The sequence below is a fragment of the Danio rerio genome, chromosome 20, assembly GCF_049306965.1.
Source record: "Danio rerio strain Tuebingen ecotype United States chromosome 20, GRCz12tu, whole genome shotgun sequence".
Taxonomy (NCBI): domain Eukaryota; kingdom Metazoa; phylum Chordata; class Actinopteri; order Cypriniformes; family Danionidae; genus Danio; species Danio rerio.
In genome coordinates, this window is record NC_133195.1 from 25,694,222 (window position 1) to 25,721,779 (window position 27,558).

The 27,558-nt window shown below is 33.9% G+C and overlaps 1 protein-coding gene across 4 annotated transcripts in view; it reads left to right on the forward strand.

The window, feature by feature from the left end:
- usp46 (ubiquitin specific peptidase 46) overlaps window positions 1-26,447 on the forward strand; it is a 36,287-nt gene extending 9,840 nt beyond the window's left edge. Inside the window, exons 2-12 of one of the 4 annotated variants that reach the window (XM_073932103.1) lie at window positions 1,113-1,193; window positions 7,313-7,526; window positions 10,671-10,912; window positions 13,226-13,302; window positions 13,417-13,500; window positions 15,968-16,165; window positions 16,441-16,519; window positions 17,987-18,560; window positions 23,861-23,946; window positions 24,189-24,762; window positions 25,631-26,180. In XM_073932103.1, coding sequence (XP_073788204.1) covers window positions 1,113-1,193; window positions 7,313-7,526; window positions 10,671-10,912; window positions 13,226-13,302; window positions 13,417-13,500; window positions 15,968-16,165; window positions 16,441-16,519; window positions 17,987-18,088 — 1,077 coding nt within the window. In that variant the 3' untranslated portion in view covers window positions 18,089-18,560; window positions 23,861-23,946; window positions 24,189-24,762; window positions 25,631-26,180. Of the gene's footprint in view, window positions 1-1,112; window positions 1,194-7,312; window positions 7,527-10,670; window positions 10,913-13,225; window positions 13,303-13,416; window positions 13,501-15,967; window positions 16,166-16,440; window positions 16,520-17,986; window positions 18,561-23,860; window positions 24,059-24,188 lie in introns of those variants that run through there. The other 3 variants (XM_073932100.1, XM_073932102.1, NM_001244981.1) reach the window with 3 other exon arrangements.
- Window positions 26,448-27,558: the final 1,111 nt, after the last annotated feature.

Genomic DNA, 27,558 nt, shown 5'->3' on the forward strand with positions numbered 1-27,558 from the left:
AACCACTGAAACTTAAAATGAAAGGTAAATGTAAGTTAAATGTTATGTTAACTTTAGCTTTTTAAACTAAAATAAAAGGTAGATTAAACTAAAATGCAACTAAGAACTGAAATGAATTTGTAGTACTAAAACTGCTAAAATTGTTCTGTAACATGTAATTGTTAAATTAAAATAAATGAAAACTAACTGTATTGTACTTCATAAATAATGCTTAAGTGATATTTAATAATATTATGCTGGTTTAAAGAAATCAAGGGAAATTATTATGTTAAAAATAAACATTATTTGGTTGTGTAAATGATGCTGAATTTGTCATACAATACAAAATGTCATACACAATTTTTCTTTTTAATGGACAAAAAGCAATCTGATTTCTGTATGAATCTCTTGGGTGTAAAACATATTTTAATAGAACGATGATTTAGAAGGACCAGATGCTATAATTCTGAAAATGTATTGATGGATATATTTGAAAAGGTTTCTTCCTCAATAATATTAGAATTTTATTGTTATTTAATTGTTATTACTACTGCGTGTGTCAACATTTGAAGTGGGTCAGAAACCTTTAAGAGTAAGTATTTTGAAATTTGAGTGAAAGTTGTCGAATTTGATGAAGGCTCTTGATCCACTTCAGTTGTTGACTACTGTGTATATAATTATGTTCTTATGCTGCCCATTTCAATTGTGATAAATATTTTATTGAAATTATTTTTCTCGAATAGTAAAGCAGAACTTTTTTCCCATCAATATATATGCATTGCTACTGAGATGGTGTTTTTTTTTTTTTTTTTTGTTCATCGTATCACTTATAGCATGCTATGCAAGACGAGTCTTTCTCAAGCTCTTTTTTTCTCACAATAATATAAACGTACATTGTGTTCTAATATTTCCATACAAGTGGCTTAATGTGAGGAAAATTACACGTGTCACTGCATGGAGTTTATAAAGAAAGGCTTTTTATAAATATACCTAAATGACTTGGTGGAAATTTAATTATAGCTTTGAGTGTTCTCACTTAGTCTTAAAAGCTCATGTAATGTATGAGAATATTGCATTTAAATGGAAGTGCTGTAATTAACTAATTCTTTTTCTCTTTATTTCTGTCGTTTCAGGGCACCAATGCCTCTGCTCTGGAGAAAGACATCGGTCCAGAGCAGTTCCCTATTAATGAACACTATTTTGGATTGGTCAACGTAAGTATTAAAACTCTAACTCTGAAATTCCCCCAAAACTGAAAGTTCTGTCATCGTTAGCTCACCCTTCACCTTTCCAAAAGGTTTTTCTTTTGATGAACACAAAAGAAGATAATTTGAAGAATACTGTAACCATTGACTTACATAGTATTTGTTTTTCCAGTGCTCTCATGCCAATTCATTACTATCTGGTTCGTATGAATTTGTACAATCTTACACATTTCACTATGATGTACATCCAATAACAGTGGTGCATGGCAGTGGTCCCCAAACTTTTTTTTTTTTATCACTGCGAACCAGTCATTGCTTAGGAGTTTTATTTTGAGGCGTCTTTATAGGAATTTTATTTATGTATAAAATTACAAAGCACTGCGGTGTTTGGGTTTTTTGTGTTTGTCTGAGATAATTAGTCTTATTGAAATTTGTATATTCCATACGAGCTGAAACAGATCGGTCAGTTGTTGTTACGTGACTCGCAGTGTGTTTGCGGCATTCATTCATCTGGGTGTGTCTGGAAGGCGCAAGCACGTCAGGCTGCTTGCGCGCACAAGCCGCACACCTTCATTGGTATTAACCAGGGCCAGATGGTATCTGCGGATGTTTTTTGCTAGAATTGCAGAGAATTTTGGTAAAAATCTGTGGATTTCTGCGGAATTATTTTGGGAGTATCATGACTAAAACCTTAATATATGAATTAAAAAGTAATAAACTACTGAATAAAAACTGAATGAATTCAGATATATACTTTTACTCAAGTAAATAAACAGAATTAATAATAGGCTAAAAATCTGCAGAAATCTGCGGAATTCTGCAGAAAATCTGTGGAATTCTGCGCGTGCAGATTCCGTGTGGGCCTAGTTATAACGAACTTGCACGAACTCTAGAAAAGACACAATATGCGAATGGTCCCCTAAAAGGCTGCCATTGTTTGCAATCTTCAGCAGTTGATTTTCTTCTTGCAGAGGCATGGTGAATTCACCTCATTTGTTGACTAATATGTTGTGGATCCAATCCTTGGCAGTTCATGGGTCCTTGGGCCTTTTCCCCTTTGCAAAGAAACTTTACAAAGACGTCTGTTCCTTACTCATTTTGCTGCTTGTGGGTTAAATTTGGGCACTCAAGTGACGCATATGTAAGTGAGAGAATACAGTCATTTTTCAAAAAGATCGTTCAGACTTTAATAAATAAAACAGAAATAATTTATGATTTCTTGTGCGGCCCGATACTAATTGATCCATAGACCGGTACCGGTGGTTGAGGACCATTGGTGTATAGTGTCAAGTCTCCTTTATAAAACTGTTTCACTAAAATTGTATGAATTTGTAGCCATTAAATTGACAAAGAGTTAAATCAGGCTAGTTTTTTCTACAATGGATGTTAATAGTAACATATTTACAGGTTTCTTCAAAATAACTGCTTTGTTTTCAACAGAATAAAGACACTTATAAAGGTTTGTAACCACTTGAAGGTGAATAAGTAGGGAGAAAATTGTCATTTTGGGTGAACTATCCCTTTAAATATGGCATAATGAAAATGGTTTGTTGTGAAACATTGAGTTGTCTAGGTTTCTCATTTATGCCCATGGTATCATACAGTGTTACACTGAATAACAGCATAATTTTTGGAAATTTGAGGAACACACAAAACAATAAAAGCAAAACAAAACAACTCAAATGTTTCACTAAACTGACATAAAAGCAGAATTCACTATCTTGCCTGTCCACTTTATTTGTTTGGAGAGAAGTAAGTGGTTTATTTATGTTCTTCTGCAAAATATATTTGCACGTGATATTCACATCAAAACAGGGCAGCTTGACAACATACAATTCATTCCTGTTTCCATTAGTGCAGCTTGGATGATTAATGAACTGTTCAGTGTTAAGTATTTCAGGTCAAGCTGCCTCTAGTTTTGGCAGAACGATTTATTCAGCTTTCCACTGAATCGACAGGGGATCCGCTGAAAGCAGTTCACAGTTATTATTTTCTTACTGTCTTTTATTAATATTGGAAGAATCCTCAAAAATTAGGTCACAGTTATTGTTATATATTGTTCAAATGAGAAATGTAATAAAAAATTGTCACGGGATTTAATTATGATTTTACTGCCATTTTGAGGTAACAGTAAAACAAAGCAATGATCATTTTAAAGAGAACATGCTGCTCATGAGGAAAATTCTTCTGTTACGATCTTGGGATGAGAGTCAGAGAGGATGACAGTTTTTAATTAAAACGTGCTTCTACCTACATCAATCCACAAGTAATATTGCAAAATACTAATAATTAGGTCAGTTTTTTAATTTTAGCTTTACACAGCAGTTAATTTTTCATTTAAAATAAGCATAAATATAAACACTTATTCTAGGTTTTAACACAGCAAGCACAAATCATCAATCAAAATGACAAACAGGAAGCATTGCACGATATTCTCTTTTGTCATATTTCAGTACCAAAATATGACATTATTTTTAATTTACTGTTGCTTAGTTACATGGTGCATGATTTCAGTATATTTATTCTTAAGAAAATGACAATATGTTTCCTGAAAGTTAATTGATCACAGTTGTAAGAAACATTTAAATACGGTGTTCCTAATGTTTTCTTTTGTCACATTTCTCTACTAAAAAAAACTCTTTATTTCACTGCACTTTGTTGCAGAGTTCAGGGATGTGATTCTTCTTTATAAATTTGGATTTCCATATTTTTCGAGCTCTACGGGGTGTCCCCTGTAATTTGCGTAAATCTGAAGCTTTTTTGGGTCTTTTTGAGGAAGGGGAGTATAACATAATGATATTGTTTTGTCCTATATATAATGTGACAAAGCCGCTGACAATATGCAAGATTATGAAATCACTTTGAATGTGTGAGCGTCTGTGCACTTTTTCTGTTCTCACATTTGCATGTCACGACCACATGCTCTCTATTATAAATAAAACCGCAGGACGCACATTTGTTATTATTCTCTGCAAGTCATTTGTCCTTATGTCTTTATTAATTCAGTACACCCTAGCATCTCAAATTGAATACCTGGAAGTGTCATAACTTTAGATGATATTACAAATGTATAAACATATATTTTATAATTTATTGAAAACAAACTAAGCTGAAGGAAATGGAAAGTGATTTTTGTTTCGGGATGGAATGTTAAAGAGACTACTCAGTTCAACTGGACTTACTATATTTACAGTTCAGATTGTTGACTGACTAGTAGTGTATTTATTATGCTGGATTAAGAGTCGACTAAATTACAGGAAAAGTCATGTTCTGTGGACACAAGAGAACTAACCCAGTTAGTGGCGCCATCTAGCCGCAGTGTGTGGATCTGTCCCGACATTAAAGTACAAAGTATAAACCTATTAAATATTACTTGGGTCACTATTAAACGTTTAAAGTGATAAAACAAAATTTTTAACTTAAAATGTGTAACTAATATCAAATATTTATATATAGAATATTATTGTTTATTTATTTATTTATTTATTTATTTATTTATTTATTTATTTATTGAATTATTTCTATTATTTAAAAACACACATGCACATGTCTTCTTTCTTTTTTTCTCCTCGCCTGATCACATGCCTGATAGTCAATGATTTTAGTATATTATTTCCTAAGAAAATTGCATTGCATACCCTGTAATTTAAGTGATTACAGTTAAATGTAATATTTTATTATGGTGTTCCTGAAAAAAAAAAAAAAAAAATCTTCCGAGATTTGTATTCAAGTTAAACAGTTATAAATGTCGAGTTGCCCTATGTGTACATAGACTTTTAGTAGTCTTTGTGAGAACATTTAAAGTGTTTATTTTCAAGTTTATGGAGTTAACTGTTCATGAATGGTACAAGTTTCCATTTTGAAGATTATTTGTTCTTTTTGGGTTTATTATGTACTTGTTCTTGTTTGCAATTTTTTTAGATCTAGCAACTCTGAGTCAAGACATGCCTCATTGCCTGTGATTTCTTGCGCAACGCATACAGAATAAAAAGATAAATCTGATAGCTTTTCAAGTACTTCATGAACAACTAGTTCTTCAGTACAGTTTAGAACACACAGTGTATTATTTCTGCAAATGTGGTTATCTCTGCCTGCAGTTTTAAGGAGTTAATTAGAATGCAATTTTGTTCCTGTAAATTATTGAACTGTGTTTGTACAAAACAGGATTAAGCTCTGAAAGTAGACCTGGAATAAAGGGCTTTTAAATGACAAATCATTTCCAAGTAAATTGCAAACATTGTTGCAATTCTTTTTTTGTTTTATTTTTTTCCACACCATTACATTAATACAAATGAAAAAAAAAAACCTTAATTAATGCTCGTTTAATGCAGCAGGCTTTCAGCACAATTTCTTTCAGATGTTCAAAAAGCGGGTAAGTAGGTCAGCATTTTAATTAAAATGAAAATGAGATAAAGTCTTTCACGTCATGTAATGCTTATTCATGGAATTTGACTAAACCTAATTATTTTTTATATACTTTAGATACATGGTACAAAGCCGCATTTGTGTGTCATTGTGTGTATTGAGCCTATTAGGTGCAGAACTTGTCCACAATATTAGTTTGTTTAAGGAGGCGATACTCAGAGTGAATCAAGTTTCAACCATTGTATAGATTCAGCACCATGGAGTCAGTTCTTTTTAGAATGGACTCCCAGCCCTACTGACATTCAACTTCAGTTTGTGACCAATAAGTGTGGAGCCAGATTGGTCTCAAAAATAGTACATTTACAAAATAAAATTCATACATCCAAAATACAATTAACATTTACAAAGTCCAATTTGTAAGTTCAAAACACAAAAAATACACATATCCAATTTGTGAATTCAAAACACGATACAAAAATACACAAATGCAATTCAAAACACGATTCATAAACACAAATCTAATTTGTGAATTCAAAACAAGATTCAAAAATACACAAATCCAAGTCATGAATTCAAAACACACGATTCATAAACACAAATCCAATTAATAAATTCAAAAGACTAATTCAAAACTACAAATACAGTTCGTAAATTCAAAACACAAATCAAAAATTCATTTATTTTTCTTTCGGCTTAGTCCCTTTATTAAATGGGGTCGCTACAGCGGAATGAACCGCCAACTTATCCAGCGCTTGTTTTTACGCAGTGGATGCCCTTCTAGCTGCAGCCCATCTCTGGGAAACATCCACACACAATCATTCACACTCACACACTACGGACAATTTAGCCTACCCAATTCACCTGTACCGCATGTCTTTTGACTGTGGGGGAAACCAGAGCACCCGGTGGAAACCCACACAAACGCGTGGAGAACATGCTAACTCCACAAAGAAGCGCCAACTGACCCAGCCAGACCCAGGCTCAAACCAGTGACCTTCTTGCTGTAAGGCAACAGCACTACTTACTGCTAAAAATATTTATGATCTTTACTTGTGAATTTAAAACTGGACAAATTGGATTCTGTAAATTGTTCTATGCATGTATGAATTTTATTTTGTAAGTGTAGTATTTTTTAAACTGATCTGGCTCCATAAATATGTTGTTTACATTTCATTTGGTGTAAATTTAAGGTGTTTATGTGATCCATTTAATGCAGTCATTTTTGAATACTCGTGAGATCTTTATCCTGATCTGGTTCCTCTCTTTTCCTGTGGTTATTACGTATCATCTCTCAGCTTACACTGTCAATAAAAATACCAAAAAGCATATAAAACAACTCCATTGTCAGTGTGGGCAGAAAGGAACGACCTTTACGGGAAAGGAAACAATGCTCTGCTGTCAGAGTAACAGCGAGTGCTGCTCTTTTAGCCTGTGCCGGACATGATTTTAAAGGGCTTTTGATTTCACAATTAGTCTTCCAGCCCTTTGATTTGCTTTTAGCGGTGAGCAGGGAGGTTGTTCTTTGCCGTTTTTATTGTCAATCTATTGTGTAGATGATCCACATTTGGTCAGCATCTCTGTTTTTGACCCGTGCCTGCTGCTTTTCTGGCGCACCTCCAGCATGCACTGTTCCAGATTGTATCTCTCGTTTTCATAGATCAGTTTTAATTGCATCTCAAGTGTGCTTTGTTTGTTTCCCGCTTAAGAATTGATTAGCTCAACCTAAATTAATTCCCCTTTCTGTGTATATGTTTTTCTTCTAGTTTGGAAACACATGCTATTGCAACTCGGTGTTGCAGGCTCTGTATTTCTGCCGGCCGTTCAGGGAGAATGTGTTGGCGTATAAAGTCCAGCAGAAGAAGAAGGAGAATCTTCTCACCTGTCTGGCCGACCTCTTCCACAGCATCGCCACGCAGAAGAAGAAGGTGGGCGTGATTCCTCCCAAGAAGTTCATCTCACGGCTGCGCAAGGAAAATGGTGAGGGAGACAAAGGGTCAAGGTGTGGCTGGTTAACATGACCTAGTTAAGCCTTGTTTGCTAACATAGAATAAACTGTCAACCATCCTCAATAGATTTTTTTTATTATTCTTTGCATACCGCAACATGTAATAATATGGCCATGGCTAACTCACGTTCAGAGTGAGATCAGGTCAGCAATCTGAGGTGAACTTTTACCTTTGATTTGGATCAGGGGTGTCTAAACTCGGTCCTGGAGGGCCAGTGTCCTGGAGAGTTTAGCTCCAACCCTAATCAACACACTAGTTTGAGTTTGAGCATGCGAAATTCTGTAGTACTTTGTGCAAAAAGAGGGAAGATTAAACAAGATGATTAGACATTTTAAAAAGCGATGGATTGACAATATTTTAAATTTCTGCACAGAGAGGTCATGTTTTGATCTTTGATTAGTCTTACACAGCCACGTGATGCGAGTTCACCAAGCTTGAACTTTCCAACACAGCGAACTGCGAAACTTGTTGCACGAGCTTGCAATTCCGGTCTGTTGCATTTGCATGCTTATGCATACGAATGGAAGTGTATGGGGAGAAAAGTGCAGTGTGACCGCCGCTTTATTAGATATACTAGAAACCTCCTGGCAGGTGTGTTATAGGCAGGGCTTAATTTGTGCCGGAACATGCTGGATACGGCACCTCTGAAATCTTCTTTTTACCGATTTCCCCTCCTTAACCGCCCTCCTCCCCATCCGCTGTAACTTTCACTTTCTTCCGTGACTCCCCACCCCGCTCTTCACTTTCATGCGCAACACCTCTCTATCCTCGAGTAACATGCCGGATCCGTTACCCCGATTTGTTCCGGGACCTCGCAATTTACAAATGAAGCAATGGTTTAGGAAGTTAGACCTAAACTCAGCAGGACACTGGCCCTCCAGGACTGAGTTTGGACACCCCTGATTTAGATGAACTGTTTTAGAATACCAACTTGAAACTTCAAATATGAGTACAGAATAACTCAGTGTACAATATCCTTCAGTAGGTCAAACAGTGCTTCAGTCTCTCCCAATCAAAAATATGAAGTTATGTCATAAAATGCATAGTCTTTTTACATATATTTATATATTTATATAATGTAATATATGTATATCCTTTTTTGTTTTTGCTCTTTTATTCAGTATGGATTCATTAGAAAAATTATAGTAAATATTTGTAATAATAAATACATTTTCATTAATCAAAGAATATTGGGGGGAAACATAAATCATGCATTGAAAGTAGAGTTTTCTATGTTGGAACACAAATAACCTTAATCATTCAATAATTTTTTTTAAATGCATACTTTTGAATTAAAGATTCCATCTCTGAATGCCTACACGATGGAAGTGAAATAGCACTGAAGTTTGTATTTGCTGTTTTAGAATTCTTTAAATGAAAAATTATCTAAATGCATGTATATGACAACAATATTTGTTTGTTTCTGTCAGCTTCATGAACATATTAGTTTTGCTTTCTCATGTCTCTAGCTTTATAAATGCAGCTTAACTAGATAATTAATGCATAAAATTGTCCAACCGCTATAAAAATAACTTTTGCACTTTTAATTTGATGCAGACATTGAAATGAGACATCTCATCTTTGACCTAAATATGTCCATATTATCAAATTTGACAAATTTAAATATATATTATTAAATATTTGTGTGTGCAATGTGTTTTATGGTAAAGATGGTAGGCAACTACTAGAGTTGTAGCTGGAGTTTAGACAGGAGAATGTGAAAAATCAAATCTGTGCACACAACAGTAAGCCTCTGTGCAAAATGCTGAATGAGAAGCAGGTGTAACGGATCAGGTGTGTGTGTTTGGAGGGAGAAGGGAGGGATGATATGTGGTATAAAAGAGGATTTGTTCTTCTGTCTCATTCCAGAAAATGCCCTTGCTATGAATTAACAATACAGACCTCTATCAGAAAGACGTCACTTTTTTAGCTACACACACACACACACAGAATTAGGTATGTGACTGCACATGCTGTGGCATTTACCGGCAGTATGCTCAAGTTTTAGTTCCTCTCGGTTCACATGACTGCATTGTGTGCAAAATACTGCCTTATTCCTTATTATATAGACCTGCATTCCATTAGCAATTGATTACTTTTTAAAACAGAGTTTGTCATTTACTCTAGCACACACAAGCTGAGTGATGCAGTGATATAGAAATAATATGCAATACTAATAACCGATATCGCTTTATACTTGAAAGTTGATAACTGATATATTAAAATATACTCTGTTTTCATAGATCAGTAAAAACAAAAGAGCTGCATAATGCATGCCAGGCCAGTAGATGGCATCGTCACTTCGCATCTTTGCACATACACTATAAGAAATGATTAATTGGATTTACAAGATTTTGGTAGTTAAAGTTAAGTGGTTGCAAACAATTAATATGTGCTGACTCTAAACAAAAGAAATAAATTGAACGTTACTAAATTTAATTTGTTGGTTTAAAATTAAGCTCAGAGACTTTACTTTTTTTCAACCACGAGTGCATGGCGTATAACGTCATAAACACAAGGCGCAGCAGGCGGTTAAAACACAAGGAGCACAAGGGCATATAAGCAGCATCCAAAACGCTCACTGCCATTAGTAATTTATTCAAAAAAGGCACGTTTGGTGTGATCAACTCCTTAAGATGTTTATAATAACATAAAGAATAAGATAAGTTATAATTTTAGAGATAAGATTCATATTTTATCATGCATTTTTAATGGTAGTTTAAAATTATGTCAGTTTATGGTTCTGTTATCTGTTGTTTGTGTTAGGTTTAAATTAAGCTCATATCAATTCTTTGCAACCACTTAACTAAAAAATAATTAATAATTGTTTTTAGTGTACAGTGGCCTTCCACCATTGTTGTTTTGGTTTTCAAGTGCTCGCAGATGCTTGTAGCCTGAACACATACTGCAATGCTAATGCGCATATGGATCAACATTTTCACTAAATCTTGTTCCCATAGCTTAAGCTTATTTTATTTTGAGGCTTCCAAAAGGCTAATGCAGTGTAAATAAATGGCCAAAGCAAGTAAAAGGTTTTCCATTTGCTACATAAATGGTTGCTTTGTCCACAGATGCTAGCTAATTTTGCGTTTTTGCTCTCTGGCTCCTCCCCTAGACCTGTTTGATAACTACATGCAGCAAGATGCGCACGAGTTCCTGAATTACCTGTTGAACACGGTGGCTGATATCCTGCAGGAGGAGAGAAAACAGGAGAAGCAGAACGGACGACTGAAGAACAACGGCACTGCCATCGCCACAGACACAGAGCCGGAGCAGAACAAAATCGACCCAACCTGGGTTCATGAGATCTTCCAGGGCACACTGACCAATGAGACGCGCTGTCTCAACTGTGAGACGGTACGAGGGTCCTGATACATCGAGGGTTTACTAAAGTAGTTAGTTTAATATAGGAATTGATTGTTTGAAGTTGCTGCTGATTTAAAATTCTGGCAGATTGTGCAAGGTTTTTATCATTTTAGGGGCCGATCACACCGAATGCACTTCTACGTGCCAAAAACGCGAGACAAACCTTACTTCCTTTTTTGTTGACAAGAGAAAAAGAATTGTGGTGTGCATTTTATGTCGCTAGGCAAAGACTGAATCAGCTGTGTATTGTGCACAAGTGTTGCTGTTGACATTAAAGGTGCAGAAGGTTATCTGCCAAAATGCTAACCGGCTAGCATATTATCTTTGGACTGCAGAGAAGGGACTGATTTAATGCCACGCCTCCTGAAGTCACGAACCCACGCACCATGACATGACAGCAGACAACCCACTAGCTCATGTTATTCGCCAGTAAGAAATGTAGTTAGTGGTTGGTCGGCGGCATCCAGGAATTACACTCATTACTAAGCCATACATACATGCTACTTCAGAGTGAATATTGAGAGTAGCTTGGTGGAATAGGGCTTTTTACTTATGTTTTGTAGTTAAACTTAATAAAAATCTACATTATTGATGCTGTAAAGGGTCTCTTATAAAACTTGAAATAGTCACATCAATCTTTCAACGAGAGATTTCAGTGACTGAACAACACTTCTGTACATATAACCCATTCATAAAACAACACAATCTACATCAGCTTTGCGTGACTAAAATAGTTTCAAAACAGATCATTATCTGTAAATTTTTGATTTACTAATATTGAGAGATTTAAGATTTGTGAGTCATACAGCACCGGAAAACTCAAAACAGTAACCACAAGTCTCTCCTCCATCTTCGAAAGTCTCCAAAGTTGTCATGACAATACAAACACTGCAGTCACCTCAACAATATATATATATATATATATATATATATATATATATATATATATATATATATATATATATATATATTTACGTATTGCTCTAAATCTTGTGTGTATTAAGCAGTGTGTACGCTAGGTGCACAACTAACATGCTCTGCGCTGGAATTTAGACTGGCTTTGTTTTGGTCTATTGAAAAATCTATTATATTTCTCAAAATAGCAACGCACCTCAACACGCCTTCATTTTTAGACCAGAATGCCTATGGGCGCACATATGAGCGCAAATGCATTTGCAATTTAAACAGCGTGGCGCAAAATGTCAAAATGACTCTTGACCCAAGCTGAAACTAGCAAACACCAATTGCGTCGCTCCATGCGTCGTGCCTTGCGCCACATTGCGCCGGGTGTAAAAGAATATGATAAGCAATGATTTTACAGATAATATTATTATTTTATCAAGCATTTTTTAATGGTAGTTTAAAATTATGTTGCTTTATGGTTCTGTTATCCTAATTGTTGTGTGTTTGCTATTTTATATTTTAAAGCAATGAGTTTTTTTTTCTGTTAGTTATGTATATAGACACGCGCATTTGAATAATTTTTCAGATTTCAGGAAATATGATTTTATTTAGTTTACTTGCCAAATAATTTTGTTTAGTTTAACCTCAAAAATATATATATATATAAATTTAATATATTTTATTATAAATATATATATATATATATATATATATATATATTCTTTTTCTTTGGCCTTAGTCCTGTATGGTTGCGGGGTCGGCTCTTGGGAACAAGCCATTTTGGACTTGTCCATATGATATGGGCTTTATATTGTTTTAAAAAGCCACAAATTACTACTATTCTAATTAAAATTAAATCACAACAATTAATTAATTTAATGATAAAAACTAGTCACTCATATTCAAATGAAAATGCTGATATGTAACATCTTCAGTAAAATAGTGAACTTAACTTAAAGGATTTATAAATAATTCTGACAAACATATGTGATCATGTGTAATGGTTTTTGCTAAATCATTATGAGTGGTCATTCGTTTGAACTTTGCTATTTGATGAAACTAACTTTGGTTTCTCTGCCGTGTGGCCCACTTTCCAGTCTTCATTTAACCTACTTTTTTCCGCATTAGCACTCTACTGCTCAAGTACAGTGGAGTGCTAACACCATATCACACCTTCGCTCGCATCTTTCTGCAATAAGTGCAAAACAACAGGAGACAATCAGGTCATCAGAGTTCAGCCCATTCTGCTGAAACACTCCATAGAAAAAGGTTTTCGGAGAAATGACTTTCCCACTAACACTCAGAGACGGCTAATATTGTCTCTGTGGGAAAGAAGATCACGATTTCTGAAGAGATGTGTTTTCTCTTCTTTGTGAACTTACATGCTCTCTGTTTCTGCAGGTCAGTAGCAAGGATGAAGACTTCTTGGACTTGTCTGTAGATGTTGAGCAGAACACTTCAATAACACACTGTCTCAGGTAGACATATGCACAAACACAAAACGCATAACATTAATCACACATGCTGATGCGCATAACTAGCTTATTTCCACCGGCGTTCATGTGTGTTTTGTCTAATGGTGTTGTTTACAGGGACTTCAGTAATACAGAGACCCTGTGCAGCGAGTATAAATACTACTGTGAGATGTGCTGTAGCAAACAAGAGGCACAGAAACGGTGAGTAATATTGCAAATCAGCCTTTTAACAACTATAGCTAACTGCTTAGATCCAGAGTGCCCAAACTTTTTTGTATGAAGGGCCAACTACCAAATATCATTATGAGCCCTGTGCCAAAGGTAAATTTACCAAACTGTATTACATAAAAATTGCCATGGGTAATTTCCTAATTTATTTAATAATTTTTCAAAGTAAATAGAAAACATTACTTTAAATTGTATTAACTAAATGCAGTATATATTTTTTTAAATTAGAACTTATTGTAATAAAACAAAAACAATCACATTTATAACACAGTGGAGTTCAATGCTGAATACACTAGTCAAGCAGAATCTGCCTTGGACTTGATTTGCTCACCAAAGTCTGCATTGTCGGGTGGCAGTGTGTACATTTAAACTAAATCTGATTAATTTACACAATTTAATTGAAACAATTAATTTCTGTTAGCTTTTAAAAATAAATCAAACAAACATTTTGCATGAAATTTAAATGGACAATCTCAAAACCATCCCCATCATTTTCCTTCTCCTCTCAGATGGTATGGCGAGCCAAATCAAGGGTTAAGCTTTAAAAATGAGTGATGAGGTCATCTCATACTATTTTAATCTTACCATCAGGTACACAAGTCTGTGTGAAATCAAAATTTACAATCATTATTTTGCCAGTGCACATTGTTTTTCTTTAGTTGAACACTTTAGTTGTATCTGTTCAAGTTAGTTCACTGAAAAAACGTTTGTTTTGGTAATCTTCATTCAAAGTCTGACCATTTTCTTTCATGTTTGGAGTGGCAGTCTCTCTCTGTAAAAGTCAATTTGACGGTTTCATCCACAATATTCTTAACCACACCTCTCTTACCGTTAGTTTGCTATTAGGGAATAATCTGCAAATAGAAAGGCGCGCCTCCTAGCAACTTTCGGTTCACATGGACTTTAAGTCTTAAAATCACAGAAGTATTGTGTCCTGTGTTTTAAATAGGTGTTATTTTTCTTTTGTCCTTGTAACAGCACATCTAATACTAAAAGTTTCTTGAGCTTCCCTTAAAAACATAAAAATATTTATATATTGATAATATGAACTGAATTATTTAAAGAAAACCATCATTATAAAATGTTTTGTTGAGGTATGTGATGTACAGTAGCTGTTGTCAGATGCATTATTATGTTGGTTTTGCGACAAAAGCCTGAAGACAAATTTGGCTTTAACGTCACTGTGAAATAAACTATATATGGCTGATTCTGGCGTTATAGACGTGACATTTGCAGTGAAAATTCAAAACATAAATTCAAAGAAAAAAGTATACGTTAACATATTGAAACATATGTTTATATGTTCCAAAACAACTAACCACAGAGTTATAAAATAAAATAAAAATTCAATCTGTAAACATTTTTTATACTTTAAATTAGGAAAATAAATATGCGTTATCGATGTGACGAAAAAAGTCAGCGAGTTTACAGTATACAACATACTTTGTAGAAATTCTGTGAATTAAACTGCACAACCCAAAATAAATAATGTTCATCAAAAGGATAAGAGTTGGCTCTTGATAGAACAAAATTATTGTTTTTTTTTTTTATTTTGTCATTTTTGAGGGAAAAGCTTTGTTATGGATGTGACACTTTTAGTTATGGGTGTGACTGATGTGAAATTGTCACTTGTGTGACTTTGGTGAAAAAATGTGGAAAAAATAAAAAAAAATGTAGAAATGGTTTAGCTATTTTGGTGAAAACATTTTTATTTCCATGGCAAGGTTGACATTTGCTAGGAATTGCTCATGTATATTGTTTTTTAAATATATCTGCTTGTTAAGTTGTAAGGTTTCCGGGTCCCAACTGCTACTCATTTGAATTGAGAAAATATTCATTTATGACCACTTTTTAGTCATACCAAACTTTAAAGGGAGTTTTATATAAAATCATGGTGTACACAACAGTCTCTGGACTTGCTGTGCCAGACACCAATTTTTAACAATTCATAAAAAATGATCAGTTTCTGGTCGTCTGATATTATGCATGGATTCAGTGTATGTGTATGTGTGTGTGTATGTGTGTGTGTGTGTGTGTGTGTGTGTGTGTGTGTGTGTGTGTGTGTGTGTGTGTGTGTGTGTGTTGTGTCTGTGTTGTGTGTGTGTTGTGTTTGTGTGTTGTGTTTGTGATTTTTAAACAATTTGTTAACATTTATTTCCATTTGTTGAGCCTTCCCGTACAGTTTGATAAAGCGCTTGGACCAGAAACTGCTTTTTTAGGACATCACACTTAACAAGTGGATAGGCTAGTAAGCTCCAAAATACCTAAGGAGAAATATGCATGCAAAGCGTAGTCTCAGTGATTCATAATGAGAGTTTGACTCCGTAATTTTGATGACCTCTTACACTGAATGCTGTATTTTAAAGCACAATAAAGGAGATTAGTAGACACTGTTAGACTTGCTCTGTGCAAACCATCTGTGTGTGTGTGTATGTTGCAGTATGCGTGTGAAGAAGTTGCCTATGATCTTGGCTCTTCATCTGAAGCGCTTTAAGTACATGGAGCAGCTTCATCGGTACACTAAACTGAGTTATCGTGTGGTCTTTCCACTGGAGCTACGCCTCTTCAACACCTCCGGGGACGCCGTCAATCTCGACCGCATGTACGACCTCGTCGCTGTGGTGGTCCACTGTGGCAGGTATGAGAACTGTCAAACACACACATCTGCAACGTATAAACACAGACACTGCTAACGCTGTCTGCCAGTTTGGTACATTAAGTCATGTGTTCTAAATGCTGATCATATGAGCAGTTGGAGTCTCAACATTACGTGATGCCAATATATTTTCAGTAGTGGGAAAGTAGATTATATGTCTTTTTTTTTGTTTAAGAGTAATGCTGATGTGTTATTCACAAAATGTTTGCATTTTTTAAATAGAAACTGAATATAAACACTGTAATTGTGTGTATTAGTGGCCCAAACAGAGGGCATTACATCACCATCGTGAAGAGCCATGGCTTCTGGCTGCTGTTTGATGACGACATTGTGGAGGTATGCAACTTTTTTTTTATGATGTAATTATAGTTATTGTTATAGATTTATTATAAAATGTAAGTTATATGAGTTATATTATTATTTTAGATTTATTATAAATTGTAAATTATATGAGTTATAATATTAAATATTTATAATAAAATGTAAATATATTAGTTTTGTTATTATAAATTTATTATAAAATGTAAGTTATATGAGTTATATTATTAGAGATTTATTATATAATATAAATAATATTAGTTATATTATTAGAGATTTATTAAAAATGTTTAATTATATTAGTTATATTATTATAGATTTATTATAAAATGCTAATTATATTAGTTGTATTATTCTATATTCATTATAAAATGTAAATTATATTAGTTTTGTTATTATAGTTAAATTGTATTATAGTTATTAAATAAATAAGACTTGGTAAACATTAAAAAAAATTCTCTACAAAGCAAATGAAGGAGCATAATCACACCATACAGTGCTTGTGAAGGGTTGCATTTACACACCACCAGTCAAAGTTTGGAATCCGTAAGATTTTTGAATGTTTTATAATAAGCTTATTCTGCACACAAAGGTTGCATTTATTTGATAAAAAATAAAGTAAAAAGTAACATTAAAAATACATTTACTTTTATCCGTCACCGTGAACCTGATTACAAGGAAGACATGTTCCTGGTACAAGCATCTATATTGATTCTGGAACAACATTCCAATCAGATTTAAGGGAAACGTTTACAGTTTATGTTAAGTTTAGGCTTATGGTTAGGTTTATACGGTTAGGTTTATACACTTCTACTTGATTGTTAGCCAACTAATATTCCCATCTGATTTTTGGAGTAATTAACAGTTATGGTTGGGGTTACAGTTAGGGGTAGGGAATAGGTATGGATTACATTTTCGTATAAAATGATGTTTCAGGATCAACATAGATGTTAATCCAGGATTACATCATACTTGACAAAATCAGACTTTGCTATCCATCACAATAGATTGTTCAAGCATGAAAGTGTATACATTAATATTGTATAAACATTTTTTTAAAAAGATTGCAAATAAAAGCTATTATTTTGAACTTATTCTTTGAACTTCTCTTTCCAGAAAATAGCCGGAACGAAAAAAAAGGGCCTGTTCAGACATACAGACCTTTCCGGAAAATTGCCGGTAATAGGAGCTAAAGACTGAAGTAATAATAATGAAAATTCAGTTTTGAATCACAGAAATAAATTAAATTTGAAAACAGTTTTTAAAATTGTAATAATATTTCACAATTTAATAGTTTTTACCATATTTTGGATCAAATAAATGCAGCCTTAATGTGATTCTTTATAAACATTAAAAAAAATCTTAGTGGTTCCAAATGTTTTTGGCAGGTAGTGTACATAAAATAAAAACTTTTATACACGTGCACTATACAAAAACTATACTGCTCTCTCTTTTTTCCCTATCCATCCTTCCGTTTCTCCACAGAAAATAGATGCGCAGGCGATAGAGGAATTCTACGGTTTGACCTCTGACATTTCCAAGAACTCTGAGTCGGGATACATTTTGTTTTATCAGTCCAGAGAATGAAGGAGCAAAGGGGAACAAATGAAAAGCAGAGGAAGAACAATGAGAGAAGAGATCAAAATAGAGAGTATATGTGAAGATGACATCCGCTAGATTCCCCTTCCACATCCCTCTCCTTTTCCTCATCTCATACTCAGGGTCTCCTGCTGAGACTGAGTGCCAAAAGCCCTCTGTTACCCCATTTGCCAATATGATCTTCAAATCTGACCGTTAAGTCAGTCACCTGCATCTGAAAGGCACTTTATAAACAAAAAACGACAATAAAGAACACAAAAGCAACATGAAAAGGAAAAAAAATGAAATATTCAACAACAATACTTGTGAAAACTTGAAGGAATCAAAAAGCTACAAAAGGAGCGACGAGTCCTGGTACTTTAGCAAGAGTCACTGATTCTTTTCTGCCCAGGAAAGTGCCTCTCATCCTGGGTATCTGAAACAAGGAAGAGGGTTTCTCTCTCTCGAAACCTGGCTAAAGGTCAGGCACCCATTTCTCGTCACTTTAGATGTTTTAAGCTGTGATGCCCACCCATCAGTCTTCGTTCAACTCTTAGGGGCTTTTCACACAGAATTCGTTTTTGCATTACATCAAGCTGCTTTTGCATTGTTTTTCTTTGTCCCGATGAACTAGATGTTTAACTGCTGCATTCAAGTTTTGCTCTTAAGTTAAAGGAAATTCAACTTTTTATGCTTGGTTGGCAGGCTGGCTCAGTGGTTAGCACTGTTGCCTCACAGCAAGAAGTCTCGGCTGGGCCAGTTGGTATTTCTTTGTGGAGTTTGCATGTTCTTCCCGTGTTCTTGTGGGTTTCCTCCGGGTGATCCGAGGTCTCCCACAGTCCCACAAGACTTGCGCTATAGGTGAAATGGATTAACTAAATTAGCCACAGTGTGTGAGTGCATATTTGAATGTGAGAGTGTATGGGTGTTTCTTAGTACTGGGTTGAGGCCAGAAGGATACTCGCTGCATAAAACATATGCTGGAATACTTGGCAGTTAATTCTGCCTTGGGCCTTGATAAATAAGGGACTAAGCTGAAGGAACATAAATGAATGAACTTGAATGCATCACTTTTTTTTTTTTTTTTTTTTTGCTTTGTAACATTAATATAACATAATTTAATAATAAAATTATTTTATATATATATATATATATATATATATATATATACATATACATATATATATATATATATATATATATATATATATATATATATATATATATATATATATATATATATATATATATATATATATATACAAATTGGATGGATTCGTTACAAATTTGCATTGAAAACATAGTATACTTAGCCTTTTTTTATACCGAATTTAAACCACAAAAACTTGTTCTGTGTGAATTGCCCCTTATATAGTAGCTGGTGAATCCAAACATCCTTGTTGAGTCCTGGTCATCTGATTGGCTGTTTGCACTGTGTGACCATTTGTTGGGGATTTTGGTATGTTGGTCTGTTACATGAGCAAGTGTGTGTGCGTGCATGTGTTTGTGCCTGCATTTAGACAGTAAATGCAGACAACTGCTTTGAAATGACTTTGAATTTCATTCAGAAATAGTTAAGAAAAACAAAGAAAAAGTACAGCATTGCAGCGCTGAATCACTGCTTTTGTCTCTATTGTATCCTTATCTAGCATTGTTGTTACCTAACTACCACCATAGGTAATGGCCTTACACAGACGTGTCTGATAACAACCTTGTGGTTTGCTGTTGGTGCGTAGTTCAACAAAATCTGCCTGTCCCGACAGATAATCCCACTAATTTTCACTCTAACCTTTAGTTTCTACCCCAGCTGGGTTGAATGAAGCAGTTCTCATTAACTATTTGGCATTGTGGTGGCTAATTAGTATGATCTCATTTGTACGTTACTCTTATATGCCTCAGTCATAGTTGTGCTTAGGGTTTGGATTAGTATAGTCAAGCTTACCTTTTTTTATTTTTTTTAAATCACGTTTTTTCGTAATGAATTTCTGATTGGCTTCTTATGTTCTTACGGCTGTGGGTGTGCGATATTTACAATACAATACGATAATTGTTGTTTTATTTATGTGTTTGTTTATTTAGATCCCTATAAGCCACCACAAACATAGTAACCAACAAATAAAATTACAAATTTACATCAAATCATCATCAAAACCCATACAATTAAATTAAAACAACAGTAACAAATAACAAAACGAAAATTCACACTAAATCATAACAATAGACACCAATACCACAACCAAACAGACAAATTTACATTAAACCATAATTATAGAAACAATACAATAAAACATAATTTGGAATTTGTTTAAAGCATTAGATGTATCAATTAAATAAAGTACTATGAAGATTTAGAGAACCGTAGACCATGAGTATACGCTGGCATTATCAAGTATGTCAATTAATTTACAAAGAAAACACATTCGAATCCTGTTTGAATGACTCTTTAATACTAGTCATAGAAGGAAAAGAAAGATTGTTTGGGTTTGTGTTTTTGAATTCATTGTAAGACCTGATATAGTTCAATAATATTATACAAGCAACAGTGCTGCTTTCCGAAATATCAGCATTTGGGTACAACTGCTAGACCGTTTTATTCAAAAGTTCTACAAACAAGTTAATACTGAGTTCATGATTGAGTTATGAGTTCAGATATAATAGTGAGTATGTTTATATGGACACTAATAATCCGATTTTAATATGATTAAGACAATACACTGATTAAGAGTCTAATATGTAAACAGAGATTTTTGTTTATTTATTTTTTAATAACCTTAATCTGAACAAAATCGTAATCAAACTAAAAATAAAAATAAATTGAAGTAAGATGTGGAGTATTCCTATTTTAGTGGCATTATTGAAGATCAGTACAGACATGTTAACACCTTAAATAAAAACTATTACCATCATGTAGTACTTTTTGCTGTGTTTTACGACAGGATATTCCATACACATATGGCTGTTTGACATTATTCTCTGCACCTACCGAGAAAAAAAAAATTCCATTCAGCATGAGATATTAAATTCCATTAAAACAACAGTCCTTTCTTCATACTCTCATCCAATACCTCAGTTTGACACAGAAGCGTAAATGAAATGTTTATTAATAAAAGTGAAACTGCCGATCTGCAATTTAAGTTGAATAATTAAAAATGAAACATTCGAAATTACATGAAACTCCGGAGGAAACGTGGATAGCGAGGTGATGCAATGACATTTATCAAATTATGTGCTATAACATGTAAAACGGGATCATGAAAGGAATATTTAAAAAGCAACTAATGTAAACACATTAATCATATTATTTTCTTAATGGGATTAAGGCAAATAATTCGATTTCTGATGTCCATGTAAACATACTCACAGTCTCAATAGTTTTGCTAATAAAAATGGTTCCAAGCCAGGCTGGAGTGGAACATTTTTACCAGCACAAAATTATTGAAATGATTGGAAACCAATTTAAGGATCCAATAAATATCGAAAAACAAAAATATTGTTAATATCGCACACCCCTAGTCTCACCTTCCCTTTTCCCCTTAACCATTTTCTCTCTGTCCTCAATTCTGCTAGCCTTTCAAGATTAAGCTAACAAAATAATACAGACACACACACAAAAATCTGCTTGTAAACTTTTTTTTTTTTTTTTTTTTACATGAAATTGAGTTGTTTGAGTCCATGATAAAATCCACCTTTTCTTCAACTAAATAGACATTGTATACACAAGATGATGTGGCATTTCATTTTATCAATACTTGTTAGAATACGGAAGGTCTAGGACATTTTAGAAGAAACTTGAAATGCAACCACAGCCTTGAGATTACTGCAATGCGGTATGTAAAGTATCTGATATAGGACGTCACTTAAGAACATGCACACAATTATTGTGGCATTAATCCAAGAGGGCTTTTAATATTTAATATACATTGTACTGTTAGGAGAGCGTCTGCCTTTGGATAAATTAGGAGTTTTATCGAAGACAGTGCGGGGAAGTGTACTGATCATAAATTACGAACATTTCATTTTGTATATATGTATATGGAAGAGGCTGACTTAAGATGAAGGGAAATGATGTGCAATACAGGGATAAAATAAACATTCCATGCTTAATCTTTTTAGCACATTTAGATTTTTTATTTAATTTGTAATTATTCTCACAGAAACACTAATGATGAGTACTCTGCTTATTTAATGTATAGCTTTTTATGTGTAATTTAGTTAACATTTACTAATTTATTCTCTCTGAAATACTGTTAAATAAGTAACCGTACTCTGAGTGGAAGTAGCCCATGACTGAAGTACTTTTTTATTTTAGTTCTTTCTACATTTTCTGCACATTCATCATGACACTAGAGTAGATAAGCAGAAAAGAAACTGGTGGACAGGTGTTTTCTAGATTCGTTCATTACTCCACATGTGCTCTAGTATCTATTGTAGGTCTGTATTTTTACACTCCTCTACATCATTATATGTTAAAGCCAAACTACATGCAATACCGATGTATGAACACTGTAACAACACAATGTGAGATTGACTATGCAGTGTTCGTCCTGTTGTTTCTCAAGGCTTGACAGATGCTGACTATTTTTTGGGGGATGGTAGCTTTTTTATTTTTCATTTGCATTTCACAAATGTCTGGTTCTCAAAAAGAGCAGCATATGTTGCTGTATGGGGTTGTTTTATTGGTACCAAAACCATTGATGCGTTCCAATTCACATAGCCTAAAAGTATGCATTTTGTTTGTAAAGGAAAAATATACACATTTGAGTGTGTAACAGAAGAGTATGCAAGTTTTGGAACATACTACTTACTCATTAACAGATCGTTATGTGGCTCTGTTAATATCCCCTGTAAATCATCTCAACACAGGATAATCTGCCACTCTCGAGTCTTAAAAAGCAGATAAATCTCCTCAGGTCTTCAGGTAATTATGCGTTCAGACGTTAATGTCCACACATATCTTAAAATAAGTTCACGTTGTTGCAGATGAAATATACACGAAAAACTCGATTTAAATATGTTCCAGTTGGCTAGATATTGATTAACAGTCATTCAAACAACTTTACCGAAGCCTTTCTATTTGACGTTTGGTCTCGCACATCCGCCATGTTTGTAGTTTGTTTACACTTTTCAGCCGTGTTTGTAGTTCCACCTCCAGGTCCAACGTGCAATGTTAGTGGTTAGAGTATGGACGCTTATACACTTCGTTTTTTTTTTTTTTTTCCGTAATTAGTAAACCATCTTAGAACCTTTGGCATACTCTTTTACTATGATTTGGGACATACTAATTTTATTTTTGAATACTATTTAGAATGGATAGTATGCGAATTGGGACGCAGCAAATGTTTTCTCTTCCCATGGCTGTTGTTTTGGAGATCAGAAATGTGCCAAAATTGTTGTGGGAATCTCACACTCCTTGGAACTGGAAAACAGAAGAGATATATTTGTGTCATGAAGCTGTACATAAATATTATGTAGACACGTTAAGTTATATTTTGTAAAACACTAGATGATTCTGTCCTGGTTATTTGCATGGGGAAGCCACGGATGCAAATAAAGAAAGCGTTTTGTCACAGATGATTTCGATCAGGTCCCTTGTGGTGACCTGGGTGGTTTTGTTGTTCTGTAGCGTAGCCTGAACTAAAAGTACTGTAACTGCTTAATACTGTGGATCGAATCCTCACACAAGAACACCTGGGTTTATGTCACTTTTTACAGTTACACACCTTTTATGCAAAAAAAACACACCTATCTGTTTTGTCCTCTTTTAATGCGTGTGTTTTTTAGGTCCAGAAAAAGAGATGTACAATGTGTGTTTGTGTGTCTGAGAGAGAAACACCAGGACTCGAACTCTACTGGAAGGTGTGATAACTGTAAGTGCACTTTATCATAGCAGAACCAAAAAGGTTTCTCATGGGAACTGGAATCCTGACTGAGATTCTTTTGGTTTGTTTTCCTTTCCTCAATAAATGAAACACGACTTTACCAGCTGTGACTCAACCGTGCTTTTTTTATTCCTTCGATTGCTTGTTTGTTTGTTTGTTCTCTGTGTGTTCGTTTTAATTATTCCCCTGCTTCAAGTGCCTGGCACAAATCTTTTTGTTTTCCCCTTCAGTGATTAACAAGATGGCAGTTTTGTACAGACACAGAAGAAGGCCTTGGGGAGGAGGAGTGACGGAAAAGAATAGACTCATCAAACTAGCAAAATGACAAGAATTTAAAATGACAGTAAGCTCTTTATTTGCTTGATGCATCAACACCAGCAAACATTTTAGGGATTTCCTGAAGGAGACGTTTGATATGCTGTGTGTGTAAAAGCAAGGTACATGTGTGCCGTCTTTACGCACGTAAAACAAAAGCAACACCTGCAACATGAGTCAAGAGTCATGATTATCTAGAAAATCAATGTGTGTGTGTGTGTGTGTGTGTGTGTGTGTGTGTGTGTATGTGTGTGTGTGTATGTGTGTGTGTGTGTGTGTGTGTGTGTGTGTGTGTGTGTGTGTGTGTGTGTAAGACCTTAACATTTGTGGGAACATGTATGCATCACACTATGTGCGTCACAAACCGATCAGCTTGAAGAAAGTGTGTGCAAGATATTGTCTACTGTTTCTCTTCTCTGCACTTGTTTGTGAAACAAAACCTACTGTAGTTTAAGTGATGCTTCATCATACCATGTGTGATGTAGGAATGTATTAAAAAAAAGATCAACACTTCTTGGCAAAAGTTTTGTCGTTGATCCTAGTTGTAAAAGCAACAAATAATAACTTGATTTCTAGTTGATCATTTAGAAAAGTGGCCGAAGGTAGATTTTTTAAAAATGAATGCTCAGTTGAACTGCATCCCAATCATCACAAATACTGCAGAAGACCTATTGGAACCTGCATGGACCAAAGATTTTCACAGAAAGCAGTTAAGTTTGATGAAGGAAGAATCATGGTTTGGGGTTTTATTCAGTATGGGGCGTGCGAGAGATCTGCAGAGTGGATGGCAACATCAACCGCCTGAGGTATCAAGACATTTGTGCTGCCCATTACATTACAAACCACAGGAGAGGGCAAATTCTTCAGCAGGATAGTGCTGCTCATACTTAAGCCTCCACATTAAAGTTCCTAAAAGCAAAGAAGGTTAAGGCGCTCTAGAAATGGCCAGCTCAGTCACTAGATATGAACATTATTGAGCATGTCTGGGGTAAGAAGAAGGAGGAGGCACTGAAGATGAATCCAAAGAATCTTGATGAACTCTGGAAGTCCTGCAAGAGCACTTTCTTTTCCATTCCAGATGACTTTATTAATCAGTTATTGGAGTCATTGCAGAGATGTGCTGTATGGATGCAGTCCTCCAAGTTTGTGGGAGTCATACACTATACCAATTCTTTTCCCACTGCTCCATGACTTTATATTTTATACTGTACATTTTTTCTGTTAAGTGACTACAATTTTGTCTAGGCGAAGTCAGACCTTTATCATAATTAAAAGTCAAGGCATAATCATATAATCTAGAAGCCTTTGACTTTTATGTTAGCCACTTCTGATACCAAATGATCAACTAGAAGTCAAGTTATTATTTGTTGTTCCTAGAACTTGGATGGGCGAGAAGACTTTTGTATATAGATGTATATAGATTGTATATAAGTAGTATATAGATGTCTGGTCTCCTTTGAACACCAACAATGTGCCTGAAACCATATATTACCTTCTAGGTTCTACTCTGTTAAAATGTCCATAAATTAGCAGGTTTCTGTATTTTGTGATTCATGTTTCTATTTTTTTATTTTCCATATTTATTTATGCTTTTGAATCACATTATAAGACCTTGAAAATTCTTCTGACAACTTTTAACCTTAAAAAGTTGGAGAAAGTGACTTTTAACATTTTAAAAGTTTACAGTGATATGTTTTCTGCATTGGTGTTGTATATTACAGTACAAAAAGCCTGTAATAAGCTGCCAGTACATTTTCTGCTACTTTACAGATTTATTTATATATGATTTCTTAAACATTATATTATTTAAAACTACTAAAATGTCAATACAAGTCACTTTGTTAAACTGTGAAGTTGAATTTTCAACATCAAAAGTCGAGAGAGCAGAGATCAAGCTCCCATAAAGCAATAAATAAAGAGAAAAAAAAAACAAAATACGGAAAATTTTAATTAACAGATATTTTTACAGTGTACATTAAATATGCTTAGAAACTTACAGAATCCTTGTCATTTCCTTCTGTCACTGAATAAACTAAGAATTTTCATAATTTACAATTAAAAAATATGAACTTATGTCTAGCAATTCTGGCTTTTTTTTTTCTTAAAATTGACTAATACAAACTTACATTTGCTAATTAATACAGAATTCTTCATGGAGATGTATATTAACCGTCAAAAAAAACTCAAAAACATCAGTTCAGACATATGTTTTCCAATGAGTCAAACTGTATTTATTCAAGTATACAGTAATTGAAGAATCAAATGTGAAATAATACTGCATAGTCTTTGTTTTATAAAAAAATTCAATAAAAATTTTCGTTATTAATTTGTCAGTTATAAATGGAGCTATTTCTTATGCCTGAATGCTTTTAAAACAGAATTATATAATCCAGACTCAACAATGTGTATAAGCGTGATGTGACTGTTGCCAATGATAACATTGCAATAACAATGCTGAAACGATACATTGTTCACTCCTAGTTTAATAAATAATATATATCATTCTGAATTATAATATATCATTTCACAAGTGTTTTTAAAGGCCGATGACTGTTTTAAAAGCAATTAAGCCTAAGAAATTGCTTCATTTTTAACCTTTGACAAATTAATAACGATTAAATTTATTGAATTATTTATAAAATACTATGCAGACTATAAAAGGCTATGCAGTATTATTTTACATTTGATTCTTCAATTACTGTCTACTTGAATACAGTTTGACTCATTGGAAACCAAAACACTGGTTATTTCATTAGTATCTTTTTCCTCATTGAATTTATCTGTGCTTGTTGATTGTTTATATTTAATGCTTACAGATTCATCGCAATTAATCTAAAATTATAAATTCTTTCCAAATAGTCATTAACACATGTAGTCAAATTCTTATCATAAATATATATATATATATATATATATATATATATATATATATATATATATATATATATATATATATATATATATATATATAGTACAGAATAAAAAAAATTGCAATGTTAAATATTTCCAATATCATGCAGCCCTATATTAAACGCTTTTTATTTAAAGTGATCAAGCAACGCTATTACAGTTACTGCATGAATGTTCAGAATGTTGTTTGGACCTTTTAAATGTCTATTGCATCTGACTCAGTTAAACTATGACTGTAATCGATGTGTACAGACTGCTAACATTCCACAGACATTTTCATTAAAAATTTCAATTAAAACTTTTTTCCCCTCCATTCCGTTTCTGTGTTCATTCATGATTTCGTTCAGTCCCCAGATGATCTTGTTTAATTCATTC